The 27,019-nt window shown below is 39.2% G+C and overlaps 2 protein-coding genes across 3 annotated transcripts in view; one reads left to right on the top strand and one right to left on the bottom strand.

Moving 5' to 3' along the window:
- selenbp1 (selenium binding protein 1) overlaps nucleotides 1-21,952 on the bottom strand; it is a 68,916-nt gene extending 46,964 nt beyond the window's left edge. Inside the window, exon 1 of one of the 2 annotated variants that reach the window (XM_039750286.1) lies at nucleotides 21,779-21,952. In XM_039750286.1, coding sequence (XP_039606220.1) covers nucleotides 21,779-21,809 — 31 coding nt within the window. In that variant the 5' untranslated portion in view covers nucleotides 21,810-21,952. The remainder of the gene's footprint in view (nucleotides 1-21,778) is intronic. The other variant, XM_039750293.1, reaches the window with a different exon arrangement.
- Nucleotides 21,953-21,989: 37 nt separating this feature from the next.
- psmb4 (proteasome 20S subunit beta 4) overlaps nucleotides 21,990-27,019 on the top strand; it is a 29,291-nt gene continuing 24,261 nt past the window's right edge. Inside the window, exon 1 of the mRNA XM_039750315.1 lies at nucleotides 21,990-22,060. Within this exon, the coding sequence (XP_039606249.1) occupies nucleotides 22,005-22,060 (56 nt within the window). The 5' untranslated portion in view covers nucleotides 21,990-22,004. The remainder of the gene's footprint in view (nucleotides 22,061-27,019) is intronic.

Here is a 27,019-nt window from a genome sequence, read left to right as displayed (position 1 = left end):
CAGGATTGCAAGGAGAAAGCCACTGCTCTCCAAAAACAACATTGCTGCTCATCTGCAGTTTGCTAAAGATCACGTGGACAAACCAGAAGGCTATTGGAAGAATGTTTTTTGGACGGACGAGACCAAAATAGATCTTTTTGGTTTAAATGAAAAGCGTTACATTTGGAGAAAGCATTCCAGCATAAGAACCTTATCCCATCTGTGAAACATGGTGGTGGTAGTATCATGGTTTGGGCCCGTTTTGCTGCAACTGGGCCAGGACGGCTTGCCTTCATTGATAGAACAATGCATTCTGAATTATATCAGAGAATTCTAAAGGAAAAATGTTAGGACATCTGTCCATGAACTGAATCTCAAGAGAAGGTGGGTCATGCAGCAAGACAATGACCCTAAGCACACAAGTAGTTCTACCTGCTGCTCTTCTCAATCTACATGCTTCCGTTAGGTCAGATTATTTCAGGTTACAACGTGAGTTACCACAGCTATGCTGATGACACACAGCTGTACTTATCAATAGCACCTGATGACTCCGACTCTTTCGATACACTAACACAGTGTCTTACTGGTATTTCTGAATGGATGAATAGTAATTTTCTCAAACTAAATAGAGAAAACTGAAATTTTAGTAATTGGCAATAATGGATTCAATGAGGTTATCAGAAATAAACTTGATGCACTAGGATTTTAAGTTAAGACGGAAGTAAAAAATTTAGGGGTAACCGTTGACTGTAATCTGAATTTTAAATCACATATTCATCAGACCACTAGGACAGCATTTTTTCACTTAAGAAACATAGCTAAAGTTAGACCTCTTATATCATTGAAAGATGCGGAGAAATTAATTCACGCTTTTGTTTTCAGTAGACTAGATTACTGTAACACACTCCTCTCAGGACTACCCACAAAAGACATAAATCACTTGCAACGAGTGCAGAATGCAGCTGCTAGAATCCTAACTGGGAAAAGAAAATCCGAACACATTTCTCCAGTTTTGATGTCACTACACTAGTTGCCTGTGTCATTCAGGATTGACTTTAAAATACTGCTTATGGTTTATAAAGCCTTAAATAATCTTACTCCATCTTATATATCGGAATGCCTGACACCTTATATTCCAAATCGTAACCTTAGATCTTCAAATGAGTGTCTGCTTAAAATTCCAAAAGCTAAACTTAAAAGAAGTGGTGAGGTGGCCTTCTGCTGTTATGCACCTAAAATCTGGAATAGCCTGCCAATAGGAATTCGCCAGGCAAATACAGTAGAGCACTTTAAAACACTGCTGAAAACACATTACTTTAACATGGCCTTCTCCTAACTTCACTTTAACTTAATCCTGATACTCTGTATGTTCAATTCTTCATAATAACTATTCACAGTGGCTCCAAAATCCATACTGACCCCTACTCTGTCTTCGGTTTCTTTTTCCGGTTTCTTTGTGGTGGCGGCCTGCGCCACCACCACCTGCTCAAAGCATCATGATGCACCAACACTGATGGACTGAAAGCCAGAAGTCTACGTGACCATCATCATCAGGTCCTTCCATGAAAACCCTAAATACAAAGAGGACTGTTTGACTTATGTTAGGTAGATTGCCCCGAGGGGACTGGGCGGTCTCGTGGTCTGGAACCCCTACAGATTTTATTTTTTTCTCCAGCCTTTGGAGTTTTTTTTTTTTTGTTTTTTCTGTCCACCCTGGCCATCGGACCTTACTCTTATTCTATGTTAATTAATGTTGACTTATTTTTATTTTTTATTGTGTCTTCTATTTTTCTACTCATTTTGTAAAGCACTTTGAGCTACATTTTTTTGTATGAATATGTGCTATATAAATAAATGTTGATTGATTGATTGATTGACCAAAGAATGGTTAAAGAAGAATACAAGTTAATGTTTTGGAATGGCCAAGCCAAAGTCCTGACCTTAATCCAATCAAAATGTTGTGGAAGGACCTGAAGCGAGCAGTTAATGTGAGGAAACCCCCCAACAACCCAAGAGCTGAAGCTGTTCTGTACGGAGGAATGGGCTGAAATTCCTCCAAGCCGGTGTGCAGGAATAATCAAAAGTTACCGGAAACGTTTAGTTGCAGTTATTGCTGCAAAGGGGGGTCACACCAGATACTGAAAGCAAATGTTCACATACTTTTGCCACTCACAAATATGTAATATTCAATCATTTTCCTTAATAAATAAATGACCAAGTATAAGAATATTTTTGTCTCATTTGTTTAACTGGTTTCTCTTTATCTACTTTTAGGACTTGAGTGAAAATCTTATGATGTTTTAGGGTTTATTTATGCAGAAATCTAGAAAATTCTAAAGGGTTCACAAACTTTAAAGCACAACTGTAGCAGGGACATTTTCTCAACATTTAAAAACTAAATTAAGTTTAAGATGTTAACCTTGTGTATGAAAATTTATGTTTACCTAGAAATTATGAAACTGACACCAATAAAATGGAAACATCTTGTAGCTGGACACATTTAGAAACATTGTTTCCAGAATATTAATTAGAAATCAATCAACATTTAGAAGCTGTAAAACATAAATGGGATTTTACTGGACCACATAAACTAACATTAGCAAAGGTAATTTAAATGAATGACACATAAGCAACACAGTACATGTTGAAGTTTTTATGTGCAGCTTTCCATACTGGACTGGCACAATCCCATTTAGGTTTAGGCAAAGCTAGGAGCCGATGCGGATAATCCTGCTTAACACTCCTCCACCACTTACAATATGAAATATCACAAGTTTTAGGGTAATAATGTTTGGTAATACAATTTGTATTTTTGTTTTCATCATTCTCTGCTTCCACTTTGACGTGTGCAACAATGGGTACCTCCAATAGCATTTTAAATATAAAACATTTAAATCTCAATTATTGGTTGGCAGCCCAGCTACAAAACATGACTGGTACGAATTTCTACAATAAAAAAAATGATTAAAGTGGAATAAATTGAGTCAAACACTCCTTTTATTGGGTGTAATGGCTTGATTTCTTTTTGCCTTTAAGAACAGGAATTCAATTTCATCATTAATCAGAAAAAAATTGAAAACAAATCTATACAATATACTGCAGATATGTACTGCAATACAGGGTGGTCCAGATCTAATTATACAGATCCAGATTGTCTGGACGACTTTGATTTATGCAGGGACGATTCCAGTTCAGCGCAAAGACGATTCTTCATGTCGTCAGTTCACACATTTCTCAATGGTCCGGGATTTTTCGGGTGATTATCTATGTAATAAATTTAAAAAGTTATAGCGTAATGAAAATTGCATAATTAGATCTGGACCACCCTATACTTTTAATCTACAAAAAATTCTGAATTGTTAACATATCAAGATAAGATCAGTCGCAATTCCCACCCCTAATACCTATCCCAGAAACATCAGCGATAAGGAAAGAGCCAAACCTGAATCAGAGGCTCAGTATAATGTCATTAGCATCACGGGCAGTACAGTGAAATTCTTACTTGCATGTGCTAAACATGTTGCCACTTTCTGGCGCCGTAAAAGTAGCGAGTAAAACCACCTTGCCTTGAAATATTGGTCTTCCCTACTTGACAACGGTCAGAACACATATACAGTAGTGGCACAGAATTTATTAACTACTTTAATGATTAAATTGATTAGATACCAGATTTCCAAGTCATCTCATTAATGTAGCATTGCAGTGTCACACCTTTACCTCTCCTTATGCACAATGCTTTAGCAATGTTAAATACATCATTTAAATGAGGTATTTACACAAAAATGGATGTCACATGACACCTATAGAAAGCTGAATAACTTGCTAAGCTGCTTGCTGCCAGTTTGACAAAAGCTTTCTAAAATATCTTCTGCATTCTCTTTGGGAAGACATTTAATAGGCTACAGAAAAGGAAGATGAATTATTGTTACTCTGAGCACTAAACGAAAAAACAGAAAAAGAGTTGCTGTCGTCCCTTGTAATTCTGAAAGACAACAGGCATTCCAATCCTGTGAATGATTATGTTAACAGCTTTTTGTCTGGAAGGCAGCACTCCAAGAATGGTGAAGTAAGAACAGGGTCAGTATGGCCTTACAGACTTAACTAAACAATAAAGCCACTATACAAAAAAAAAAAAAAAAAAAAAAAAAAAGAGGAAAAAAGGAAGAGGCAAGGCCGTTTTTTCAGTTGAATAGATTTAATCAAAAGCAATATGTAAAAGAAAGCAAATAAAAAAAAAGGCTAAGCAAATGAAAAGAACCCTTTCCAGCACACACTACCAGGATATTCATTTTCAATAGACATTTAAAAAAAAAAGAAAGAATAAACTTTTGGTAACAGGAAACCACATGATCCACTGCCTTTGGACAATGGCTAAGATGTCTCAGCAGGCATATTTTAAACAATACTGGATCCAGATCTGCAGACAATCACACAGAGTCAGAAGTTGGGTGCATTCTAAGCTCATCACATCCACCCCTGGGAAAGCATTATGGTTTTGCATGCAGTAGTAACTGGGGAAGAAAAATTCAGCAAGACAGTATTAGTTATGCTTCAAATTAATTTTGAGTACATTAATGCTGCCTTTAATAAACTTGTTTAGATAGTAAAAACTTAAACATCTAACTAGCTATAGAAATCAGAATACTGCATGCAGTAGACATAACAGGAGAGTACAGAAGAAACAAGATCAAAGCTAGTCCTTCACCTGAAGCAGGAGGGCAGTTGAAGATGAGAACTGCATGAATTCTTCTAAAACTCCCTTAAAAACCAACCACAGTAGATAAAAGGTTGAGAGCCAATCTCCTGCTCATTCAAGAGGTTTGTGATTGTGCACCCTATTAAAGACTGTTGTGATGGATGCCCTGTTAACATAGAACTGCAAACGTCTACTTCAGCTGCGAGTTCTTGGGAATGCAAGTCAGCATTACAAGTGAAGTGGCAAGTGCAATATTTCTATTCTGCTTTTTTTTGTGCAGGCAAAGGGTTTGCGACTGTGCCTTCTGCACACAACTCATGTCACTTTGCATATTCACTGCAATACTTCAGTTCTTCAGGGAGCTGCAAATCAGGAAAAAAAAAAACCAAAAAACCTGACTGCTCCCACCTAGGGGTAGGCCGACATTTTTGGGGCTCTGAAGTTTGAACTTTAATGGGGGTCTCATTCACGCCAATCATAAATTTAGAATGAATGTTTGTTTTCAGCTAGCCCACATGATATTTTAATAATCTTTTTAATTGTTAACTAGTATTTAGTGTTAAGTTACATTATATTATTCATATTATAAAACCTCTTCTCATATAGTAGGCACCCCAAAATGACTAAAATCGCTTCTGGGGCCCTGAGGCTTATACCTTCACTAGTTTCATAGAAATGTCCCTGCTCCTCCTCTGAATATAATATAATTTAACCTGGACTTAAACTCTTAATGGAAGATAATAAATGACAATTTTTAATATTTATGTAGCACTTTTCTCATTACTCAAAGCACTTTATTGAGTGGGCCACCATTTCAACCACCACTAATGTATAGCATCCACTTGGATGATGCAGCGCCAGCCACTTTCGGGCCAGTATGCTAACCTCACCTAAGCAAGAGATGAGAGACAGCCAATTAGAGACAGGGGATGGTAAGGGGGCCAAAATGACAGGCCAATGAAGGCAATTTAGCATAGACATTACCATGTCTGGCCTGATTACTTAATTACACATTAATTTAAACTAGACATTTATCCGTTCATTCTGTCGAAACCGTTTAAATATCTAAGGATAAGCATCACAAGTAAATATAAAGATCTTTAACACAATTTTGCTATCAGCATTGAAAAAAACAAAAAAAACAAAAAAAAAAAAACGAACAAGATATGAACAAGCTATGTACCCTCCATCTCACCTCAGCAAGGAGAATCAATACCGTCAAGATGAATATTCATACTAAGCTTCCTTTTCTATTTCAGAGCATACCTATATATAATTAACAAATTGTTCTTTAAGAAACTAGATTCAATTATAACTGTGTTTATCCGGAATTAGAGACCTCCATACATGTAAAAAGGTGACTATACAAAGAACTAAAGCGGAAGGTTGCATGGCACTACACAACGTTCAATTTTTGTCACAGTCACAGTGAGGCATTATGCAGGTGTATTGCTGTTGCTATTATTCAGCCCCAGTCGTGTTTCTCAACACACATCTGCTGAATGACTCATTGGCTGAAAATCCTCAGTGTTAGTGTCGAAGTGCGTTCATTATACCACTCAATTTTGTTTTAATTCTCTCCTTTGTGACCATCTCTAAGGGGTCCAAAGCGCATTTTAGAACTGAGCGTGTCCTTTTAATTAGCTTGTTGATTCAGTGGTCCTCTCCTGAAGTTATGTTACCAGCTTAGCACACCACAGCCTAGAGAAAAAAAAAAAAACACCCCACACACTGGCCTTTTTAACATTTGTACATTCATGAAGGTGTTTCAAGCACTTGAAACTTATCCGACTGTTCAAGATTTTTGAATTGTTGCACTGTACTACGGTGGCGCAGTGGGTAGCACTGCTACCTTGCAGTTAGGAGACCCGGGTTCGCTTCCTGGGTCCTCCCTGCGTGGAGTTTGCATGTTCTCCCCGTGTCTGCGTGGGCTTCCTCCCACAGCCCAAAGGCATGCAGGTTAGGTGCTTTGGTGAATGTGTGTGTGTGTGTCCTGCTCGGGATTTGTTTTCTGCCTTGCACCCTGTGTTGGCTAGGATTGGCTCCAGCAGACCCGTGACCCTGTAGTTAGGATATAGCAGGTTGGATGATGGATGCACTGTAGCGAGTAATGGAGTGCAAAGTACACATTTCCAAGATCCATTTCACACATTTAATTAGGTACATACTGAAGTGATCTAATGCAAGTATGAAAGCACTGCCCCACTTCTTTACAGTTCTTATCGCATGGTGTAACATGCATTGTCCATCTCTGGACAAAGAACACAATTAATGAAGTAGTGTAATGAAGAAATAATTCAAAAAACTAAAAAAGAAAGAAAAACCTAACAACGAAAACCAAACCCATCCCTGTCCTTGCTAGCTAACCTTTTTCATTTGGATGTCCCTTGAATGCCATGCAACCCACCACATACTGCACAGAATGAAATGTGAAAATAAACCATGGACAGTAAGCAACCAAGACATTTTTTAGAGTTTACATGAATTTACTGTATATTCAAATTCTCCACACAGCGTAAATATAATACCTTTAAAAACACACTAAAATGAAGAAACAAGCAGTTTTTGACTTTTGTGAGGAAATGAGTAGAAAAACCCAGACACTCAGAAGAAGGGAACCCCAATAAGAACTGAATGGTCAAGAGGCAGAAACAATACCTGTTAATTACAGGACGATTATAAAGGCCTTTCTATACCAATGTAATCTGTTTACTGTCGTGTGATGGCACTAAACCAAACTTTACATAGAAACAGGATATTTTAGTTATTGTCTTCCCTGATGGAAGGTATTTTTCTATATAGTAAATACACACATTACAAACCACAGATGTGACAGTTGATATTACATTTAAGGGAGAACCGGAATACAGAAATCAAAGAAATATACTTTATAGGGTGGGGGTGACTTCAGAGGAAACGCAGCCAGCCTGCTGAAATGATTACACAAACAGCTTAAATGTATTAAAACAAACTTGCAACTTGTTATCAAATGAACTTCAAGATAAAGTGTGCTGGCTGACCGATTTGAACTCCACATTGGAAAATTACCCAACTGATGTGGGCAGGAACTGATTTACATTATGGTCTGTGGAAAGCAGTACCACCCTGGGTATACAGTTTTGAGAACTAAACGTTTTAGAAAATAAAGTTTGCCTATAGTTCTTCATGATTTCAAAAACAAAAGTTTTACAGCTAGCAATCTAGTAGTGCCTGATATGGAAGTACGGAGGAGAGCCTGCACAGTCATGACACACAAACAAGTAGACCCAGTTCTAGTAGTTTTAAATTCATCCCGTACCAAAGATTCAAATTTGTTGCATGGTATTCATTGACTATTAACATAAGTTGCTAATAAATGGTTGATCAGTGTGCTAACTTTCAAATTTGTTGCATGGTATTCATTGACTATTAGCACACTGATCAACCATTTATTAGCAACTTATGTTAATTCTTTTACCTATCTTTGAAAGTTATTTTAAAAATATTTGATCTGTCTTGCCATACATGTAGCCTCAGTATTTGTCCTACACCATTCTTTGGTATCCTTGTGTGTCTCAGCCCATTTTGGGCAACCCATCCTCTCTCGATCGCTTTCCCATAAAGCCTGCTTCTCAGACCGTTTTTGAGATGCTCACCTCCTGTCCACATTTTGACCATCACCAATAGTAGATGGGCCACCATTGTCTGTGGTGAAAAGATAATTCATATTCTTGACAATACATCCCTTGTTTGAAGGAGACTCTCAGTGTTCCTACTAAGTCTTACCTCAGTATCAAAGTGAAACTGACCAATGAGAGAGACCGGGAACAAACACACACACACCATTTTATTATATAGTAGATTGACTTGAATTAGCACCACACTAGCCAGTAGGCTTGTCACTCATGTCCTTGCAGGAATTGTACTTGCATTGTGTGGTGCTTCTATGGTGACAGCTTTCAGGTTTTAGGAGTCAATGTCTTTAGTTGTTTAAAGAACACTGCACACATTAGTTCCAATTGTTGCTATTTATTTATTTTTCAAATGGGACTCCAATCTTCAAGAGGGTGGCAAAATGTATCCTAGTAATTACAAACCAATTAGTGCTACTTCTGTGCCATGCAAAACTACAATAAGAAATAAATTGGAAAAATTACCTAAATGAAAATAACTGGCTAAATAACAGCCAGCATGCATTTATGGGAGGAAGGTCTTGCCAAACCAATCTTAGATTTTTTGAAGCAGCAACAGGATTAGTTGACAAAAACAAAAGCATACAAACACATTTTACTTACACTTTCAAAAAGCATGTGATAGTCTCACACCAAAAATCAAATCTGACACTAGAAGCTGAAAGCATCAGGGGTAACCTACAAAACTGGATCCCTTTTTGTTTAACCAGCAGGAGACAGAGTACAGATTAGAAGAGCATGCTCAACATGAAGTGAGCTCATCAGTGGAGTCCCTCAGGGGTCTGACCTTGGACCATTACTCTTTCTGGTTTATATTAATGACACTGATTCCCATATAGTTGGTAAACCTGTGAAATTCACAGATAACACCAAAATTGGAGCAGCACTTGAAACCATGAAGAGGAGAGCAACCAAGTGCATCCCATGACTTAAGGACATATCCTACTCTGACAGACTCAGAGAATTAAACCAGTTTAGTCTCGAGCAGAGGAGACTGCGTGCGGACCTAATACAGGGCTGGGACTGAGGCTGTGACGGATAAGAGAAAAGGCGGATAACAGAACAGCTACTTTAAAAATGATATACAGTAAATTAGTTTATTGAATAGTTGTATTTGTTTATAAAAGAAAACTACATTAACAAAATTAATCAATTCATATAATATTGTAACGATCAGCATAATAAGCAAACACACAGAGGTACTGAAGTTTTCTACATTTTACTTGGAGTCTTCATTCCGTAATGAACTGTGACTGGTCCTATACTCCATTATCTGAGTTACAGAGCACACCTCCCAAACAGTAATAGAAAACATTCCCTACCAATCAGTTTATCTCCTGCCACTCGCATTCTGCCTTTCCCTATACTGCAGACACTTCAGCTTGTCTCCTGAAAACCTTTAGTTTAGGATTGTACTAAGGAGCTCAGTGAGACTAAAGGAAATGGTGGTGGAATGCCGAGAATGAGAAGGTAATTGAGAAAAAGAGAAGGAGTGGCCAAAAAAAGTGGATGGTAAAAAGGAAATCTATAAAGTATCAAAAAGAAATATAATTTGTGAAAGTGCAAGAAGCCAGCAGTCTGAGTAAGCAAATGAGATGCAGCAAGAGGAATGAAGGAGGAAATGTGCTCAGGAACAAAGCAGATGGCAAGATATGCTGTAGTAGTTGTAAATTACTTCAAAATGCTGATGGGAACAGTGATTGATAGTTTTGGGATTAGGGAGACTTCAAAAAATATGGAAAAGGTGAAGAATAAGGAGTGCAAACTGGAAAATTACTATTCTAAGAAAAACTGAGATTAGCAAAATTCAACTTTGTTTTAATGGCAAGGGAAGACACAACAGATGTGATCTTTGCTGTCAGACAAATGCAGGAACAAAAAAAAAAAAACCCATCAGGCTAAGACGAAGAATCAGTATTTTGTACATCTCCATAGAGCATTTGATAAGGTGCTGTAGGAGGAGTATGGTAGTGAGGTATGGCGTCTGTGGTAATGTAAGTTCATGATGAAGCAAAAATGGTGGGGAGAACAGCAGATGGGGAAAAAGGAAGCGTTTAAAGGAAAGGTGGTACTGCATCAGGGGACTGTTGGGAGTTTGTTACTTTTTGTAAGTACAGGAGGTGATGATCAGAGAAGCGTGTGTGGGATTGCCATGTGTGCTCTTGCATGCCAATGAGATTATACTGATTTACAAAAGTAAAAACAGAATTGAAAGAGAAGATACTGAAAAGGAAACTAGTTTGGACACAAAAGGCCTCAAGATACATGCAGGAATGACCAAGGCGAATGTTGGGGGTGGAGGGGCAGGAGGTGTGGAAGAGGTGGGTGCAGAGCGGTATGGAGTGTGTAGTAAAGTTTGAAGTGTCACCCATCGTAGTAAAGTTGCTGGGGGAGGTGGGTGCGGTATGAAGGGAGGTGTGCAGGCAGTAAGTGCAGACTTTGCTTGTAGGAAGTGTGTGAGAGGGGTGTAGAATGCTGATGTACCAAGTGTAAATTTAGATATGGACTGTGGGAGCAACAATGATATCCATGATATCCAGGGTGAAATGTTCATAGAAGAAATTCTGGGAGCTGTCCCTCATTGTTACTCCAAAAGTAGCCTCTAGAGCAAGAGTTTCTAAAGTGGTTGATTTGAACTTTCTAGGGGTTGATAGTTTCAATAAAAAAATTTGGGGGTCAACGACAGCAAAAATAGACCCCCTTACTACTGCTATTTGTTTGCTATTTCAAAATATCCATGATTCCAATAAGTACCTAATTAAGAAGTAAAATAGTTTAAAAAAAAAAATTGATAAAAACACATTACATACCAAACTCGCAAACGAAAAGGTAAAATGTGTCATTAAGAGTCACACGTAAGAATGCATGAAAATACATGTAGCACAAACATGTCTGTGCATTGTCTTATCGAACGTATCAAAGCAAGTGCGGATATGAAAAACTGGTAGGTGAAGACAGATATTCGATATTAGCAGAATCTATCAGTCTTGTACGGTCATGCTTTCATAAAACACTTTCAATTGGTTCGTTTGATGTGACATTTACTTATTTGTGATTTGAACTTTGAATATAATTATTTATTGAGGAGCAGTACTACAAAAAAGAAAAATCAGAGAACACAGTTTATTCGAGTTTGAACAAAAATCTTTTGTTTCAAGTAAGTACATACTGGGTCTGTCGAAATTGTTAATAAGTTTTTATTTCTTCAGATAATATGACTGAATCAAAAAAAGAAATGCAGACAGTACAGCTTGGACTATTTGTACTTATTTTGAATTTACATATTTATTTCATAAATGTCAAAAATGTAAAAAAAAAAAAACTCGTATTTATTGCTTTAATTTTCATTAGTGCAGGTTTTGATATTAAATGTTGTACAAGATAATGCCATATTCCGTAGTCCTTTCATCTTTTTTAATCATTAATTACAAGTGATTAAAATGAAGTTTGATATCTAGTGAAATATTTAATATCGAGTACTGTGCAAATTTATTCATTTGAGTAAGTAAAGTAAATGACTAGGGGGTCGACGGTTTTAAAAGTTTTTGGTAAAGGAGTCTGTGGCCGAAAAAAAGTTTGGGAACTCTTGCTCTAGAGCATTGAGGGAGGTGATAGGTGGTGTCCTGAGAAACTGAAGTGGTCTGAGATGTAGAGAGAAAGACAGAGGATGATTGGGTCAAGAGATACCTTCAAAAAAGAGGTGGAGTGGATCAGGCCAAGAGTGAGGTTGAAAACAACATGGTTGGCGATGATGTCAGATGGTTGGCTACATACCGCCAGGAAGTCCCATCTGGGATGTCACTTGTGAAGACCTGGGGGCAAACAGCTCCCCAAACACCCGAAACCACAGTTACAGGCACCAATCTTTACAACATAGACATTTATTTCCATCAGGTAGCACTTTCCCTTGCTCCCCACTATACCCCAGTACAAACATTACACAAGAAAAAGGCACCAATATACATTCCGTTTCTTCTTACTGTCTCTCTCCTTCAGGTCACGTCAGTTCGTCTTCCTCCTCCTCCACTTCCCCAACCCCAGCTTCTTTCTGTGAGGTAGCTGGCTCCTTTTAAGCCGCACACAGGAGAACTCCAGGTGGTTTGTTAGGGAGGTCTGGAACTGCTCAAAGGTGTTGCGGAAGCCCAGTGGGGCTCTGCAGCTTCCGCTGCGGTACTCCTAGAACCCAACAGGACTGCACCGACAAATACCAAGTCTCATATAACCCTGTGGGACTCCAAGGGGCTGTTACACCTCGGGTAGGGTGTTGCTGCCAAATAGCAGTTTGGAGGATACAGCATTCTTCACAAGTCATCTCCAATTGTCCTCCCATTACGGAGGCGTCCTGGTCTCACAAAAGCTCAGAGCCAAAACAAGGAGCTGCTAATTAACCACCAGAGGGACACAGTGGCACAGATATTAACATGGCTGCCTCACAACTCTACAGGTCTAGATTTAAATTCTGGCATGGTGCAGGCCTTCATGGCCTTTGCATGTTCTCCCAGTGTCTGCATGACTTTTCCCCCTCATGCTCAAGTTTTTCTCCAACAGCCAAGACATGGGGCCCAAAATGTGTGTGTACAGGACTGTCACCTGCAATGGCCTGGCATTTCATTCTGGGCTAGCTCCTGGAATGTACCTAGTGTTTGCATTTGCCACCCCCAAAAACCTTGAATTGGATTAAGAGGGTTTAAAAATGCAAGAACTAGAAGGATGGATGCTATCTGTTGTTCACTCTTACTGTTTATAGCCGGCATTTACGTATTTATGTAGTTGTGAAGAAACTAAATTCTACAAGTTCATCATCAATCATTAAAGAATTCGGGAAGCACAATGAAAAAGAAAAGTTGCTCAAACAGCTGCCTTTGCAGAAGGAAATCAATCAACTAGAGTGACTGGCTCAACTGGGACTCTCTGGATTTAATGCTTGGGTTTTGAATCCAAGAATCACTTGGAATGCAAACCGTAAAATGTTCAGTCATCTGCTTATGACATCTAAATGACCTGGTTACAGACCCATAACTTCACACCTTCCCATAAACACCCTAGTATATGTACTTACTAGTAAGCTAGAGGGTAAGATTTGTAAGATATTTCAACATTACGGAGATTGGCTGGGTGGAGAGTTAGGAAAAAACAAAAGCTTTATAAAAGTAATATCCATCAGTACAGAATGCCAAGAAAAAGCTGCAATCTGATGCCTAGGGATAAATCACTTGTGCAAAGACAGTATACAATTATATCTCTTCAGGAATCATGAGCCCACTGACTGACTTATAGGACTTTGCTCTCATGACCACTTGCACAAACATTTAAAGATGTTGATATTTTGCCAATACCTCCATATATAGTAAAGTAAATCAAAATGGGAGCAATCATAAAAATGCATTGCTTCAACAGCTTGCGCAATTGCCATCTTGTCTTTTCTCAGTTCAATGGCCTACCTTATGTGAATGAGATAGAATCATCACTATAAATAAAACAGAGTTGGGTGGCATAGCGGTTAGTGCAGCAGCATTGGATTTGAAATCTCTCTTGCTGCTGTCTATGTGCCATTTACATAATCTCCATGTGTCGGAGTATTTTTTCCTGAATATATAACTGATTTTTCCTCCCACATACTAAAGACTGTGTACCCTGTGTTAACTGGTAATTAAAGATTACGGGAGTGACTTGGGTATGGGGGCGAGTGCCATGGAGTAGATAAATGGACCGATTCCTCCTTTACTCCCTTTGTTGCTGGATAGGCTCTTAGACCCCTGTGACCCCAACTGTGTTGAATGCAGTTATTACTTAACAGGGCATGCTGGCAGTCGGCACCTCAGATAAAACTTTCATTTTAAAAGAACTGTGCCAAACAGGATATTATGCATGTTATGTTCCACACCTTAGAATAACTACTCACAGGCCATAGCGCTTTTTGAGCTAACCTCTTTATTAGCATTATCATTTATTTATTTTGCATGCGATTTTACCCAAGGCGACTTACAAAAATCAATATACTGTACATACAAGTCATTAGAGAGGCAGACAAGAAAACAAAGCTACTGAGCAGCAAGGAATAAAATTTGACGGAACCACAAAAAACATAATTAGTGCACTTCCCCATAGGACTGGATGATAAACGAAACAATGCAACAAAAGCAGAGCTAATCTGATAGTTCACTGGGTCAACAAACTGAAAATATCAATCCATTCAACCACTTTCTTGTAGGTTAACAAGCAACTCCATCTAGCCACTTACATGCAAATATCCAGTGGACGCAAAATTGATCTTTGGTTCAAGCTTTACAAGCTGCTTTTGTAGACAATATGGAACAAAACTATTAAATGGGATTTTGGCTACTCTTGACATGCAAGGCCGGAGTTATACTTCACGCGACGCGACGCACGATGCAGCGGACGCTCCTGCTACGCAAGCGTTGCATGTTCATACTTGCGTGCGTACTTTACATAAATCTGGAGGAATCCACCAGGTGGCAGTGCGAGATATTATCACAGTGAGAACATGTTTGGCTTCTCTGTGTTGTGAATTGCCTAGAACACTCATTAAGTTCTGATTACACCTTACCGCAATATGTCTGAAAATTATGTTTATTGATTAAATCCATCAATCCAGGGATGTGTCCATTACAGCAAGCATTGGGCATGAGTGAGAAACAATCCCTGGACGAGGCCTCAGCTCATTGCAAGGTGAATACAAGCACACACATACACTAGCGTCATTTTAGCGGCACCAAATCCCCAAATCTGCATATTTTTGGAAGGAAACCGGAGCACAGTGTGGAATACAAGCAGGAAATACCAGCAACATAACTCCCTGTGAGACAGCAGTGCTACCGTTCCGCCACCGTGACACCCCCATGTGTGTTATTATTAACAGTATTCATTATTTAAACGAAATTATATGTAAAATGTAACATACACACTTTAATACATTTCATCATGAAAGCAGTATCAAGTACAAATCTAAAGATTCTAAATGTGCAGAAAGTTGGAATATCATGCATTTAATTTGTTCTGTGTGGTGATCTATTGCTGCTTGCCGCTGCTGTCAGGTCCAAGAAGCTTGTAGCGATTAAAAACTGGGATGACGTTTACGATGGTCTGCATTAATGATAAAGTAAACTACGAGGTTAAAGTGGACATTTCGAGATTAAAGCCGAAATTTCCACTTTAATCACAAAATACACGTTTTCACCATGCCCTTTATTTTGTTCTCAGTGGCTCAAATATAACGCTATACATTATTTTGCTGTTGTGAAGTTGCAAAAAAAAAAAAAAAAATAGACGGCACAAAAGATGGTATGTGAGACTTAAAATGTATCATGTCATTACGATCGGGAATATGCGACGCTTGAATATAAAAGCACCACGAATGCATCTGTATGTCGGCATTTTGCTTCATCACATCGAAGCATTCATCACATAGGATCTCCATAGAGGCTTTCTGTCACATGTAGATAGTAAACAGAGACACTGACATCACGTTCTGACTTTTAGCACACTGTGCCCCCCGACATTTTGCTGGTACTGCAACTCGTGCACGCATCACGCTAATTTCGGAGGACCTGCTCAGAGGACACGTGAAATGAACGCTGGGAACGCGTGGCAGCCATGATGCGGGCACGTACGCGTTCTGAGCGTGAAGTATAAATGAGCCCCAAGTGTACTCTTTGAAGTTTCATATTTCTAACACTGTGCAATTACATATAATCCACTTGTGACCCTTTATGTGTGGCACAATTCATGCAAAAAGTTTAGTGTTGTTATTTTCTTGGGTACACAGTCCAGTGAAATTTTAACTTGCATGTGTTAATCCAACATGCAACACCTCACCACTCACAAGGATCAACGTAGAGAGTGTAATGGCCATACCACAGAACGCCTGTCTAACAAATCTTATATCACAGTTAAAACAAACAATATTATCAGGTATGAATTGTGACAGGTGTCTTAAGAACCCATTCCAGTTTTATTTGCAAAAAAAGTGAATTATTGTTTTGTGCTTTCACTCTGGGATTCATGTTAAGGAGGAGAATTTGATTTGCAACATCATTGCAAGACTAAATGTTATGGGGATAGAAAGTTAGGGTTTTGATCTCCACTCCAATTATAAAAATCATTTTTGGCAAATACTTTGAATGAACATGAATAAACATGTCACCCTCAAACCTGCTCAATCTAATCCAGGCCTGGGTGCTGTTGTACATCAGGTTTTTGGTCATCAAAATGCCATGAGCTTGGCATACTTTGGAATTGTGAAACTGTGCTAAAAATATTTGCATGGAGTCATGTAATTTGTCATCCCTGGCCATTCCCAGTCATGTAATTGAACAAAGTCAGTCAAGGAGATAGGCAACTGCAGTCATTAGTTTTGACATCCCTCTTACTAGAATTTGTGAGAAGCATCATCGGCTTAACCTAACTTGCATAAAACTCACAAAAAACACAGGGAGAACATGCAAACTCGACATAGACGGTGACCGAGTCCAGGATTCAAATCCCCAGGATCCCAGATGTATCTGCACCAACCACTGAGCCACCAAGTTGCTTCTTAATAAAACCCGACATTCTCAGACTGACTTAATACAACTTATGAGTCATGGTGGTCACCCAGTTGCATACGGTGTGAGGCAGTGACCAGCCCTGACAAGGGAGACAGTCTCTCACCAGAAACATGCCTTCTTATTTTACACAATACTGTTCATCTGTCTTTCAAAGAAAGGCAAAGATTTGAACATCATCTTCTGAGCATTTTAAAGCAGGTCTTCATGTTGAAATTTTTTTGCTGCAACCCACCACCAAGACTGCTCCTCTCAGCTTATAAACCAGCGAGTCTCATGAACCATAGTGACAAATCTCTCTCATCATTCTTTTCCATCCTCACGTATAATGGCATGTGTAGAATTCACAGTAAAACATGGAGTACGGACAAAAATGGAAATGTGCGCAATTCAAAATGCAAAAAAAAAAGTGTGTAAGCCAACTTCCTCAGACTTCAGCTCCATAAATCCCGATCAGCAAGTAACACATGTGCATGCGCTTGCTGTCCCACCCCGACTCCTCCCTGAATTACACTCCTTTGAATATGTAAATAAATATAAATAACCTGTTATGTTCAATATTTTGTGAAAAGACAATGGCAAAAGCATGGAGAAAAAGAAAAAACTCCAGTGAGTGTGAAGTGGAGGCAAGGAAAAATGTACTATTTTTTGGCTGAAGTAGTGTTATAAGCAACAAAAGGAAAGTGATGAAGTGATACAGCGTGGTGGAGACACTCGATAATTCATGTTCAGAAAGTTGCACAGTGCCCAGCATAAAAAAAAAGGAAGTGGTCGCCCTCCGTCAGAGTTTCATACAGAAGGGCAAAGAGAAAAGAAAAAAAAAAAAAATTAAGGACAAAGCGAAGAAACAAAAAAAAGTTGAAATGTAAACTGTAATCTCTAAATTTTCACTTTAAATCTTGTATTTTATTTTGTCATTAAAAGCAGAATGTCGTAAACTTCACCTTAAAAATCAAAGTTTAAATTTACTAGAGTTTCTCAAATTCCATCGTAACTAAAGTAGCATGTGTTTCCTGATCCAGTCATTAATCACTACGTGCTTCTTACTGTAAATGGGCTTTCTCTTCCACAGACACTGATCGGGATTTACATTCATAACATTACAGCTCTCTGAACATTTTAGAATAGTAAGATGTATACTTGATATCATTCATGATGAAATGCATTAAAGCATGTATTAAACATGAGGGGCACGGTGGCGCAGTGGTAGTGGCTGGTGCCCTGTCCATACCATACCATATTTATTTGTTGAGCGCTTAAAAACACAGCATTACAACTGACCGAAGCGCTGTACAGTTACAACAAGCAGGACTAAAAGCAAAATATTAAAAACAAACATTAAGAGAGAATTAAAACAGAGATACTAAAAACAGGCCAGGGGACCAAATAAAATAGAAAAAATAGCAAAAGGCAAGTGGAAAATGAAACAGGTTAAGAATGAAAAGCCAATGTGAAGAAGTGCGTTTTTAGGCGAGATTTGAATGTGGCGACTGAAGCGGCTTGCCTAACCACTAAGGGCAGGGAGTTCCAGAGCCTGGGTGCACAGACGGAGAAAGCCCTTTTACCACGAACTTTAAAACGTGCCTTGGGAACGGTTAGGAGCAGCTGATCTGCGGATCTAAGAACACGAGGGGGATTGTGACAATGGAGCAAGACACTCAAATAGACGGGGGCTAGACCATTTAATGCCTTATAGGTTAGGAGGAGAATCTTAAAATCGATCGTTCCTGCCTCTCTGAATGGAATAATTTAATGCAGCAGTAGTGCCTCTGCCAAACGTACCAACACACAATTCCTGTCCTTCCGTTTTCTTTCTCCAAGTAACCAATCGCCACCCACTGAGCTCTGTAATAAATGTAAAGCCAGCTGTTAGCTTAGAACGCCAATTCTTCAAAACTTTTATGGAACAGTGAAAAATTTTCATTATACATGTTTAATTATTCCATCCATCCGGGGTCAAACCAGTCCCAGCAAGCATCATGCGCAAGGCAAGAACAAGTTGAAATAGACTGCAGCCTAGCCAAGTGGAATCCATGCAGATGCTAGTGGCTTTCTTTAGGAAGCATGTGCTAGAAATGTCCTCCAGGGCTGAAAGCTGTATCTCAATAATCCTCTACGCTCTCGACACAACTCGTCTTAAGAGTTTTCCCGATTAGCTATGATACCACTCACACATCCATCCATCCATTATCCAACTCATTATATCCCAACTACAGGGTCACAGAGGTCTGCTGGTGGCTTTGAAATACTCTGAGTGGCGCACTGAGAGGAACAAAAGCATTTATGGTAATTGGAATAGTTTGTTCCTTCTGTGCACCATTATATTGCTACAGAATGATTACAATCAAGTAAATTAAACTTGTACACGATAGGCAGTTAATTTCGATATATTTGCCAAATCCTACATCACTAATGCGAATCTTAAAAAAGATGGATCACACTGAAACAGTAGCACTGCTTTGACGCTGGGTGCCGCCAGTTTGTAAAAACGGAGCAGAAAACATGCATAAGCAGTGGGGTAGGCTGCCGTGAGAATGAGTGTGGCTTTACGCCAAGTTTAGTTTTTATACATAGTGATGTCAGCATGGCAATGGGTGTGTGTGCAAGATTTCTGTGCGTACACACAGTTTACACATGAGGCCCTAGCTCTGGAGTAACTACAAGTACGCTTCCTACCTGAATCTCACAAATATGGACAAGAACTTCCCTGTTGCCTTCCCTTGTGACTTTATGTATTCATTTAATCATTTTCCACTTTTCTGACAATTTTTCCTCAATTTTCATCACCTCTGAAGCACTTCTTGATAATTCTTGACATCTTGGAAGTGCCATTGAGGTTACGGCACTGTTTGACCATTGCCATCTTACTTTTAAAAACAGTACCATAAAAGAAGGTGACATGCTATTATATGGATTTTAATTTTTTTTGTTTATGACACATTTTACATCTGTGTGATTTATTCTTACCTAAAATCGACCTGAAGGCTGGTGGTCCTTAAAGGCCAGCCTTTTTACCATTTCAGTACTCACTGACTTTACAGCTCCTTCTCTCTGGCACTCTAAGATAAGCTCAGTTAAACCCAGTCAACCATTTTATTTATAATGTTAAAGGATATTGGTGTCTGTCCAAGCAGCATTACACACCAACTCCTTACTGTGCACATTCACACACATACACGGCCATCTTATGGATGCAAAGTACCTCAGGTGTATACAACGAGGAGCATTTGGGGACAATGACCAGACTAGAACTGAACTTGGCTCACTGGATTTATGAGGCGAACAAACACCACTACTGTATACCACTTGCTGTATCAGTTATTACTAGGGATGTGGTGTTGACAAGAGAAAAAATACCTTTAATTTTATACATAAAAAAAAAAAAAACCCTTTCTCTCCTTAAATGTTCTCATCAACCGTAATATTTTCTCAATGTGCAACAACATAGGGATATTTTTCTGGTGCATATTTGCATTAGCAAAGTCGTACTAACAAAGATTCATTTTGGCCCAGTATTTTATCTTATTAGTAATTATCATCATTTTTGCTGGTGCAGAGCCCCCCACGCTATGCCCCCACCAGTCATCACCATGCATTCCTAATCAAACCCGAATTAAGAATCCTCCAAGCATGAAACGGACTAAAAACAACACCAAAACCTATTAGTCATGCCACAATCTAAAAGACACTTGCCCCCAATTTATTTCACCTGCACCGTTTTTCTGAGAAATGGAAGTGCAAGGTATTGCTAAACACATAGGGTGCCAATAATCTTTGCTTTCACCCCAAAAAACAGGTTTGTAACGACTGTTACATTTCACAATGGTTATAAAATTGCATGTGAAATTCACTCATCATAACACCAATCCCACAGGAAACCTAATCATTCAGCTTCACTTTCTGGCTCTTCCGATTCTCCAGTACACCCGTGTTCTTGATCACCACTTCTGAACGCTCTTGCAGGATACTTGACCTTTGGGCTCGTTTTGCACGGTTAAGCAAACAAGACTGTATGCTCTGTGGATGGCACTATATAGAATACAAAGTTTGGCTGGCTCGCTGAAAACTATCACAATAAAACTAGTTTGGGAAGCTATTGTCCAGCAAAAAAGCCTGGACTTCGCAGTTAAATCGTCCTTGAAGGTGCATGCTGAGGTGTACAAGGTAATACAGGTACTCCACGTCAAGGTCTATCTGAGAAGCATCATGGAATGAAGTTTGTTCAAAGGGATTCGGATGCAAGTTGTTGCGTGTGCTGACAGATATAGACACCCCTACCGTGCTAGGTTTCATGTATTGACAGGATTAATGACTACTTCAGGTAAACCGATTTGGGTTGTCTTGTGACACAAATACAATTCTGAATTTTAGTACCATTTAATACGTCCCTCTCGAGCGCCATGCTGCATTTTGGTGGAACATGGAAAGTATATTTTGCGATTACTCGGTACACTTGTACTTCAAGTCAACCCCGAATGCAAACAACTGTTCAACTACAACGGAGTACATGCAAAGTTTTAAGCGGCCAACAAATCAGGATCAGTAGAAGCAAACGTAAACTGTGCAGTAAAAAAGACAGCAGCTACCGAAAACGTGCAGACAACACACCAACCGTTCAAAATAAGAGTTATCGACGAAAAATGACAAACGGACTTGCCTATTTTATATAAACTGATAGAACATTCTCAAACCAGCTTAATCCAAGTCGGGGTCGCGGGGGTGTACACTATAAATAATACTTAATTTTGCAAAATGTTTAATACAATCTTACACATAAAGGTACTGGAGAGGCTTTGCAGCGATCACTGTCTGAAACGCCGAATGACAGCAATGGGACAACTCAGCTGAAAAAGTCAACAATCACACACCCTGCGACCCTCCAACTGCGGCTTCCCCCATCCAACTCTGTGCGTCTCACCCATCATTAGCCAGTCCCTTGTCTGGATGTCGTCTCGCTGAAACAAACTTCTACCCGCAGTCCTTATCAGGTGCTCACTGCCTGGACAGACACGTACGCTCGCACTTGCTAACTCTTATAGCGCTCAGTACCGCCCTCCTTCAGCCTGAGAGGCGGTCCCAGCGGTCCGGAGTCCGATGGAGACCATCGATATCCAGGTCAGCGCGCCAGCTGGACGGCCCGGCAGGGAAAGGTTAGCGCTTTTTTCTGTTCTAAGCCATGGCCCAAACAGGGAGAAGCGCCCCCACTTTTTGCATTTGTTTTGAGTGTGTTCGACGTTTTGGCGCCGGTGAGGGTTGAGGACACAGATCTCTGCATTGTTCGTTCTCGTTTCTATTGGTTTACGTCTTTTTCTGCTTCATTCTTGGATCCTTGCCGCCGAGGTTTTTGTTTTCTTTTTCACTTTTTAAATGCCCCACTCTCCCTACAGGGCTTGTCGATAATTGTTTCTGGGAAAAGCAGCGCAGTTGTACACTTAGACACCTGCTTCTTATTTGATATAGCGTGCGATATTTTGTCATTATCGTTTACAATATGATTGCAACCCCATTCCCTATTAATACTGCTACAATATGAGCCTTACTGGAACGTGAAGTGGGCTGGTACAGATAATAATGGGTAGTACTGACACTTCTCACATTGCTATAATTGGTTATCAGGTAGTTAATCAGCTGGAAATGGAGAGAGGGCAACACCTCCTTAGCCTTACCAACCAATCCCAAAGGGTGTGTAACTCCCTGTATAATGAAAGTTGTGGATTTATGAAAGATGGAGGGGTCTCATATATTTGCTGGAGGACCCCTTTACTGTTCAACAAACATAATTTGTAGGTCCTTTGGAAATCTATCTATCTATCTATCTATCTATCTATCTATCTATCTATCTATCTATCTATCTATCTATCTATCTATCTATCTATCTATCTATCTATCTATCTATCTATCTCTCTAATCTCCAATTGGTTTACGGATTACTATGCAGAAACAACTATAGTGCTACCCCTTCTTTTTTCCCCACTTGAAATGCTCCACGTCACTGTTTCAGTCATTACTCGAGTCTTCTCTTCAGCATTTGTACTCAACATTAATGACCATTCCAAAGTGAATCCGTTGCCAAGTTTGCATTTTTGAGTGTGGTCAAATGTTTATACATTTAAACAAAGTTTATCAAACAGGACAATCAATATAAATCAACTATAGCAATCATATAAATTGTCTCATGCAATCTGATCTTCTCAAACTGTTTATCCTGGTAAAGGTTACAGCACCGGGTCAGACCACATTTCCCTGTCTCCATTTCCCAATTCCAGCAATTCATGGGCTGTTCCAACTTCCCTATGCCAGCTGAGATGTACCATCTTTCCAGCAAGTCCCATGTCTGCCATAGGGTCTCTGCTTACTGGGATATGCCAGGAGGAGCTAAAGCAGAGCTTCAGGAAGGTATCTTTGTGTCACACCAAAACCACCTCAGCTGGCTCCTCTGATCCACAGGAACAGTGACTCTACTCTGAGGCTCTCATCTGAAATTCCCACCCTGTCATGGATTGTCACCCTAGCAGTCCTACAAAGAAAACTCATTTCTGTCACTAGTATATACAATCCGCTCATGGTCATAGGTGAGACCAGGGACATAGATTGACTGGTAAACCGAGATATTTGACTTTAGACTTCTCTCCAGTCCAGTCCCTTCTTCCATTATTTGTGAACATAATTCTGAGATACATGAACTCTCCCACTAAGGGTATCTGTCCCCCCTCAGCTGGAGAGAGCGATCAACTCTTTTCCACAAGAGAACCATGACTTCAGAATAGGAGGTGCTACTACTCACTTCTTTGTGAATTGTTCAAGTGTGCTGAAAGTCACAGTCAGGTCAGCCAATGTGGATATCATTATCTGCATAAAGCAACGATGCAACCCCTAGCCTCCCCAACTAGATGCCCTCACATCTTCGGCTGTACCTTGATATCTTAATATTTGGATGAAGCGGTCACTGTGTTCATATAGGGAATGAATAGCATGTAGAAATGATAACAGAGTAAAATCAACTGTCCCCATGGCACCCTCTTAACCTACCCTACAACAGAGCTTCCTTGAAGATCAAAGTCCATAATGGTCAAGCAGAGTGGACAGAAAAGCATGACAATTACAGTAAGCTCTAACTCTAAGGAGAAGAATTTGTGTAACGAAAGTGTGAGAGTGTCCTGTAATGGACTGGCATCCATTCCTGGGCTGACAGTTGCCATACACCTAATGCTTCATGTACAGTGTTCAAATGTTACATACTGTTTGTCCTGTTGGACTGATTTTGTGCAGCAAGTGGTGAAGCAAAGTCCTTATTTAGGCGTGGAAAAAAGAATTGGCATAATCTAAACTTTGGCACACAAGAATCTGTTAAATCATTTTTCAAAATCTTTAAGGAAAAATCAAAAATCAAATCTTTTCCTAAGACGTTTTTGCTGGGTGCTTGAGTGCTGTACTTCATTTAATGAGTTTGAACTCTGCTTAATGCATCATTGCCACCATGTGTCACCTGTTAAGAACTGGTACACCTCAGACATCTCACAGGAAACGTATTTTTTTTCTTAGATACATTTTTTCTATTCACTTGTGAATAATCTTTAATCATTCTTCTTAAAGAACATAACCATATGTGTTTTTGGATTAATTATTTAGTTTGAGAAGGATATTAGTACTAGAGTCAATCAAAAAGTAAAGGTAATTTGAAAATGAATGCAATGTATAGAAGCTGATGCAATACAACACGTTTGTGATGGCTTATGGGTAGTTGGAATACATGCAGCGCAGCACTCTGCCATTAGTTTAGTTGAAGCCAAGGTCAAGTGAACATGGATGCTCTGCTGTGGGACTGCACCATTGTTGAATAATGCCCTGCAGTGAGATTTCTTTGGGCAGACGAAGTGAAACCTGCTGAAAATGTAGAAAATTGACACATTGATAACCACAATAGATGTCAGTATGTGTACGGGATGAGTTACTGGGTCATTTTTAAAGCACCACCTGGTACAATATAGCCTAATCCTTTAAAATTACATTTTAGTTCTTATTATTAAGGAAGGAGTGATAAAGTTAGTTACAAAATGCTATGTTTTATTGTAGACTTGACTTACATCAGCTGTAACTTTTCATTTTGTTCTGCAATTTGTCTTTCTGTTCATTTTACTGCCTTGTTTATCTATAGGTTTATGGGGGTCTTTGGCAAGTATTCCAGTCATGGTGACTTTGCATTACTCAACACTGTACTTTTTATTTGGCAATTTCATAATACTTTGTCAAGTAGTAAATTGTCTGGGGGATTTGGGAAGAATGCACTGTTTACAGATCGAATCCAAAAGGCTGACCTCTTTAAAAATCCTTCAGATTTTTTTCTTCATTTTGTATGTAATCTCCCTCTGCTTGTTCTGTGCTGTATATTGTCTTGTATGGTGTGTTATAACCATCAGTGCAATGAGTAGATGTATTTAATAACAGAAAAACAAGTTAACAGGGAATATTATAGCTGAGGGGAACTTTAATTACCCAAATGTTAACTCTGCCATCCCTTTAAATAGTGGTGCTCAAGGGCAGGGGTTTTTAGTAAAACAATATGTTAAAACAGCAACAAGGGATTCGCCTTTCTGGATTTATTAGTTTGGAATATTCAGGATGGGATTCAGAGGGTCAATGTGATTGAACCATGAGGATCTAGTGACGACACTATCATATACTTCACAGCGTTTTGGCACAGCGCATACTCAAAAACTAATGGTGCTTAAGTTTAATTCAAGTAGAGCAAATTTTGATCACATGTTGCAAAATTTAAAAAAGATAAACTTTTTTAAGGATGGAGTCAGTCGAGGGGTAGTGGAGCAGTTTTAAAAGTGTTTGACATATAATGCTGTACAAGTTCATCTTGAAATTTAGAAGCAGAAAAAAACAAGAGAGAACTCCCTGATGGATAAATCAGAAGCTGAAAAAGAGGTTAATATAAAGTGTCTAATTCCAGCAGTGAAAAGGCAGATAATTCCAGCGGTAACCACAGATCTTATGAGACCAATGTTTAAAACTTATTAGAAAAGCTACAGAAAAAAATATTGCAGAAGAGGTGAAAGATGACCCGCAGAGATGTTAGAAGTAAAAGAATGGCCAAGGAGGAGGTGAAGTGCTCAGGAACACTAAGGGTGTGTCCTTGCTGCACCGCCACAGCTCCTAAAAGTGTTTCTGCTCTCATCACCCCTACTGGCCCTGTCGGCAGGCTAATAATTGACAATCACCCTTGCCAGTCCACTAGTGATCATTTAATTAAAATGAGACCAGTAGGGGCATTTCACTTCCAGTGATATCTGCAGCTCTTAAACTAAACAAACAAGCTGTAAAAAGAATCATATCACTTAAACCCATGGTGCGACTAGCCACAGGATGAATTAAAATACACACTTAAATAGCAAATGCTTTTAACTTGCATTTTTGTGAAGTTTACATGTATGACTAAGTGCCTAACTTCTCAGCAGTAATATGAACTGCCAAAGAGGCACTGTGCTTCGTGATTTGTTACTTGTAGTGGATGAAGTGCTACTTATATTAAATAGATTGAAGCAAACAAGTCGCTAGGACCACATGGGAGGTTTGAAACTCGAAAGTACTCCTTATGAGAAGAATCTACTGCAGTAGTCATAGTGGACTCATCAGTACCTATATCCAGTGTACAGGCACATTTAAAAAGGGTAATAGAATGATGGGTTGCAGTGTGTAGCATGATGTGTGTAGTATAAGTGAAGGGAGCTTGTGCTAAGTACAGTACTGTATATTATAACACGCTCGTGAGGCCTCATCTAAGCATCTTTTGTAGTTTTGATAGCCATATTACAACAAACACATAGCAGCACTTGAGGAAGTACAGAGAAAGAAGAGAGACTAGGCTGATTCCTGGACTATGATGTATGAACTATGACGAGAGATTGAAGGAATTAAACCTTTTCAGTTTAAGCAGAGTTAAAGAGGTGACATGACTGAAGTGTTTCAAATTATTAAATGAATTAATACAGTGGATCCCAATTGTTGTTTTAACAAGACCACTGAAATACAGATGGAAACTAGTTGACGGCTAATTTTGCTCAAATGTTGCAAAGTTTTTCTTCACACAGAGAACCACAGAC

The sequence above is a fragment of the Polypterus senegalus genome, chromosome 1 (genome assembly GCF_016835505.1).
Source record: "Polypterus senegalus isolate Bchr_013 chromosome 1, ASM1683550v1, whole genome shotgun sequence".
NCBI lineage: Eukaryota > Metazoa > Chordata > Cladistia > Polypteriformes > Polypteridae > Polypterus > Polypterus senegalus.
Note: the sequence above shows the minus strand (reverse complement) of the source record. Positions and strands in the feature narration are given on the sequence as shown.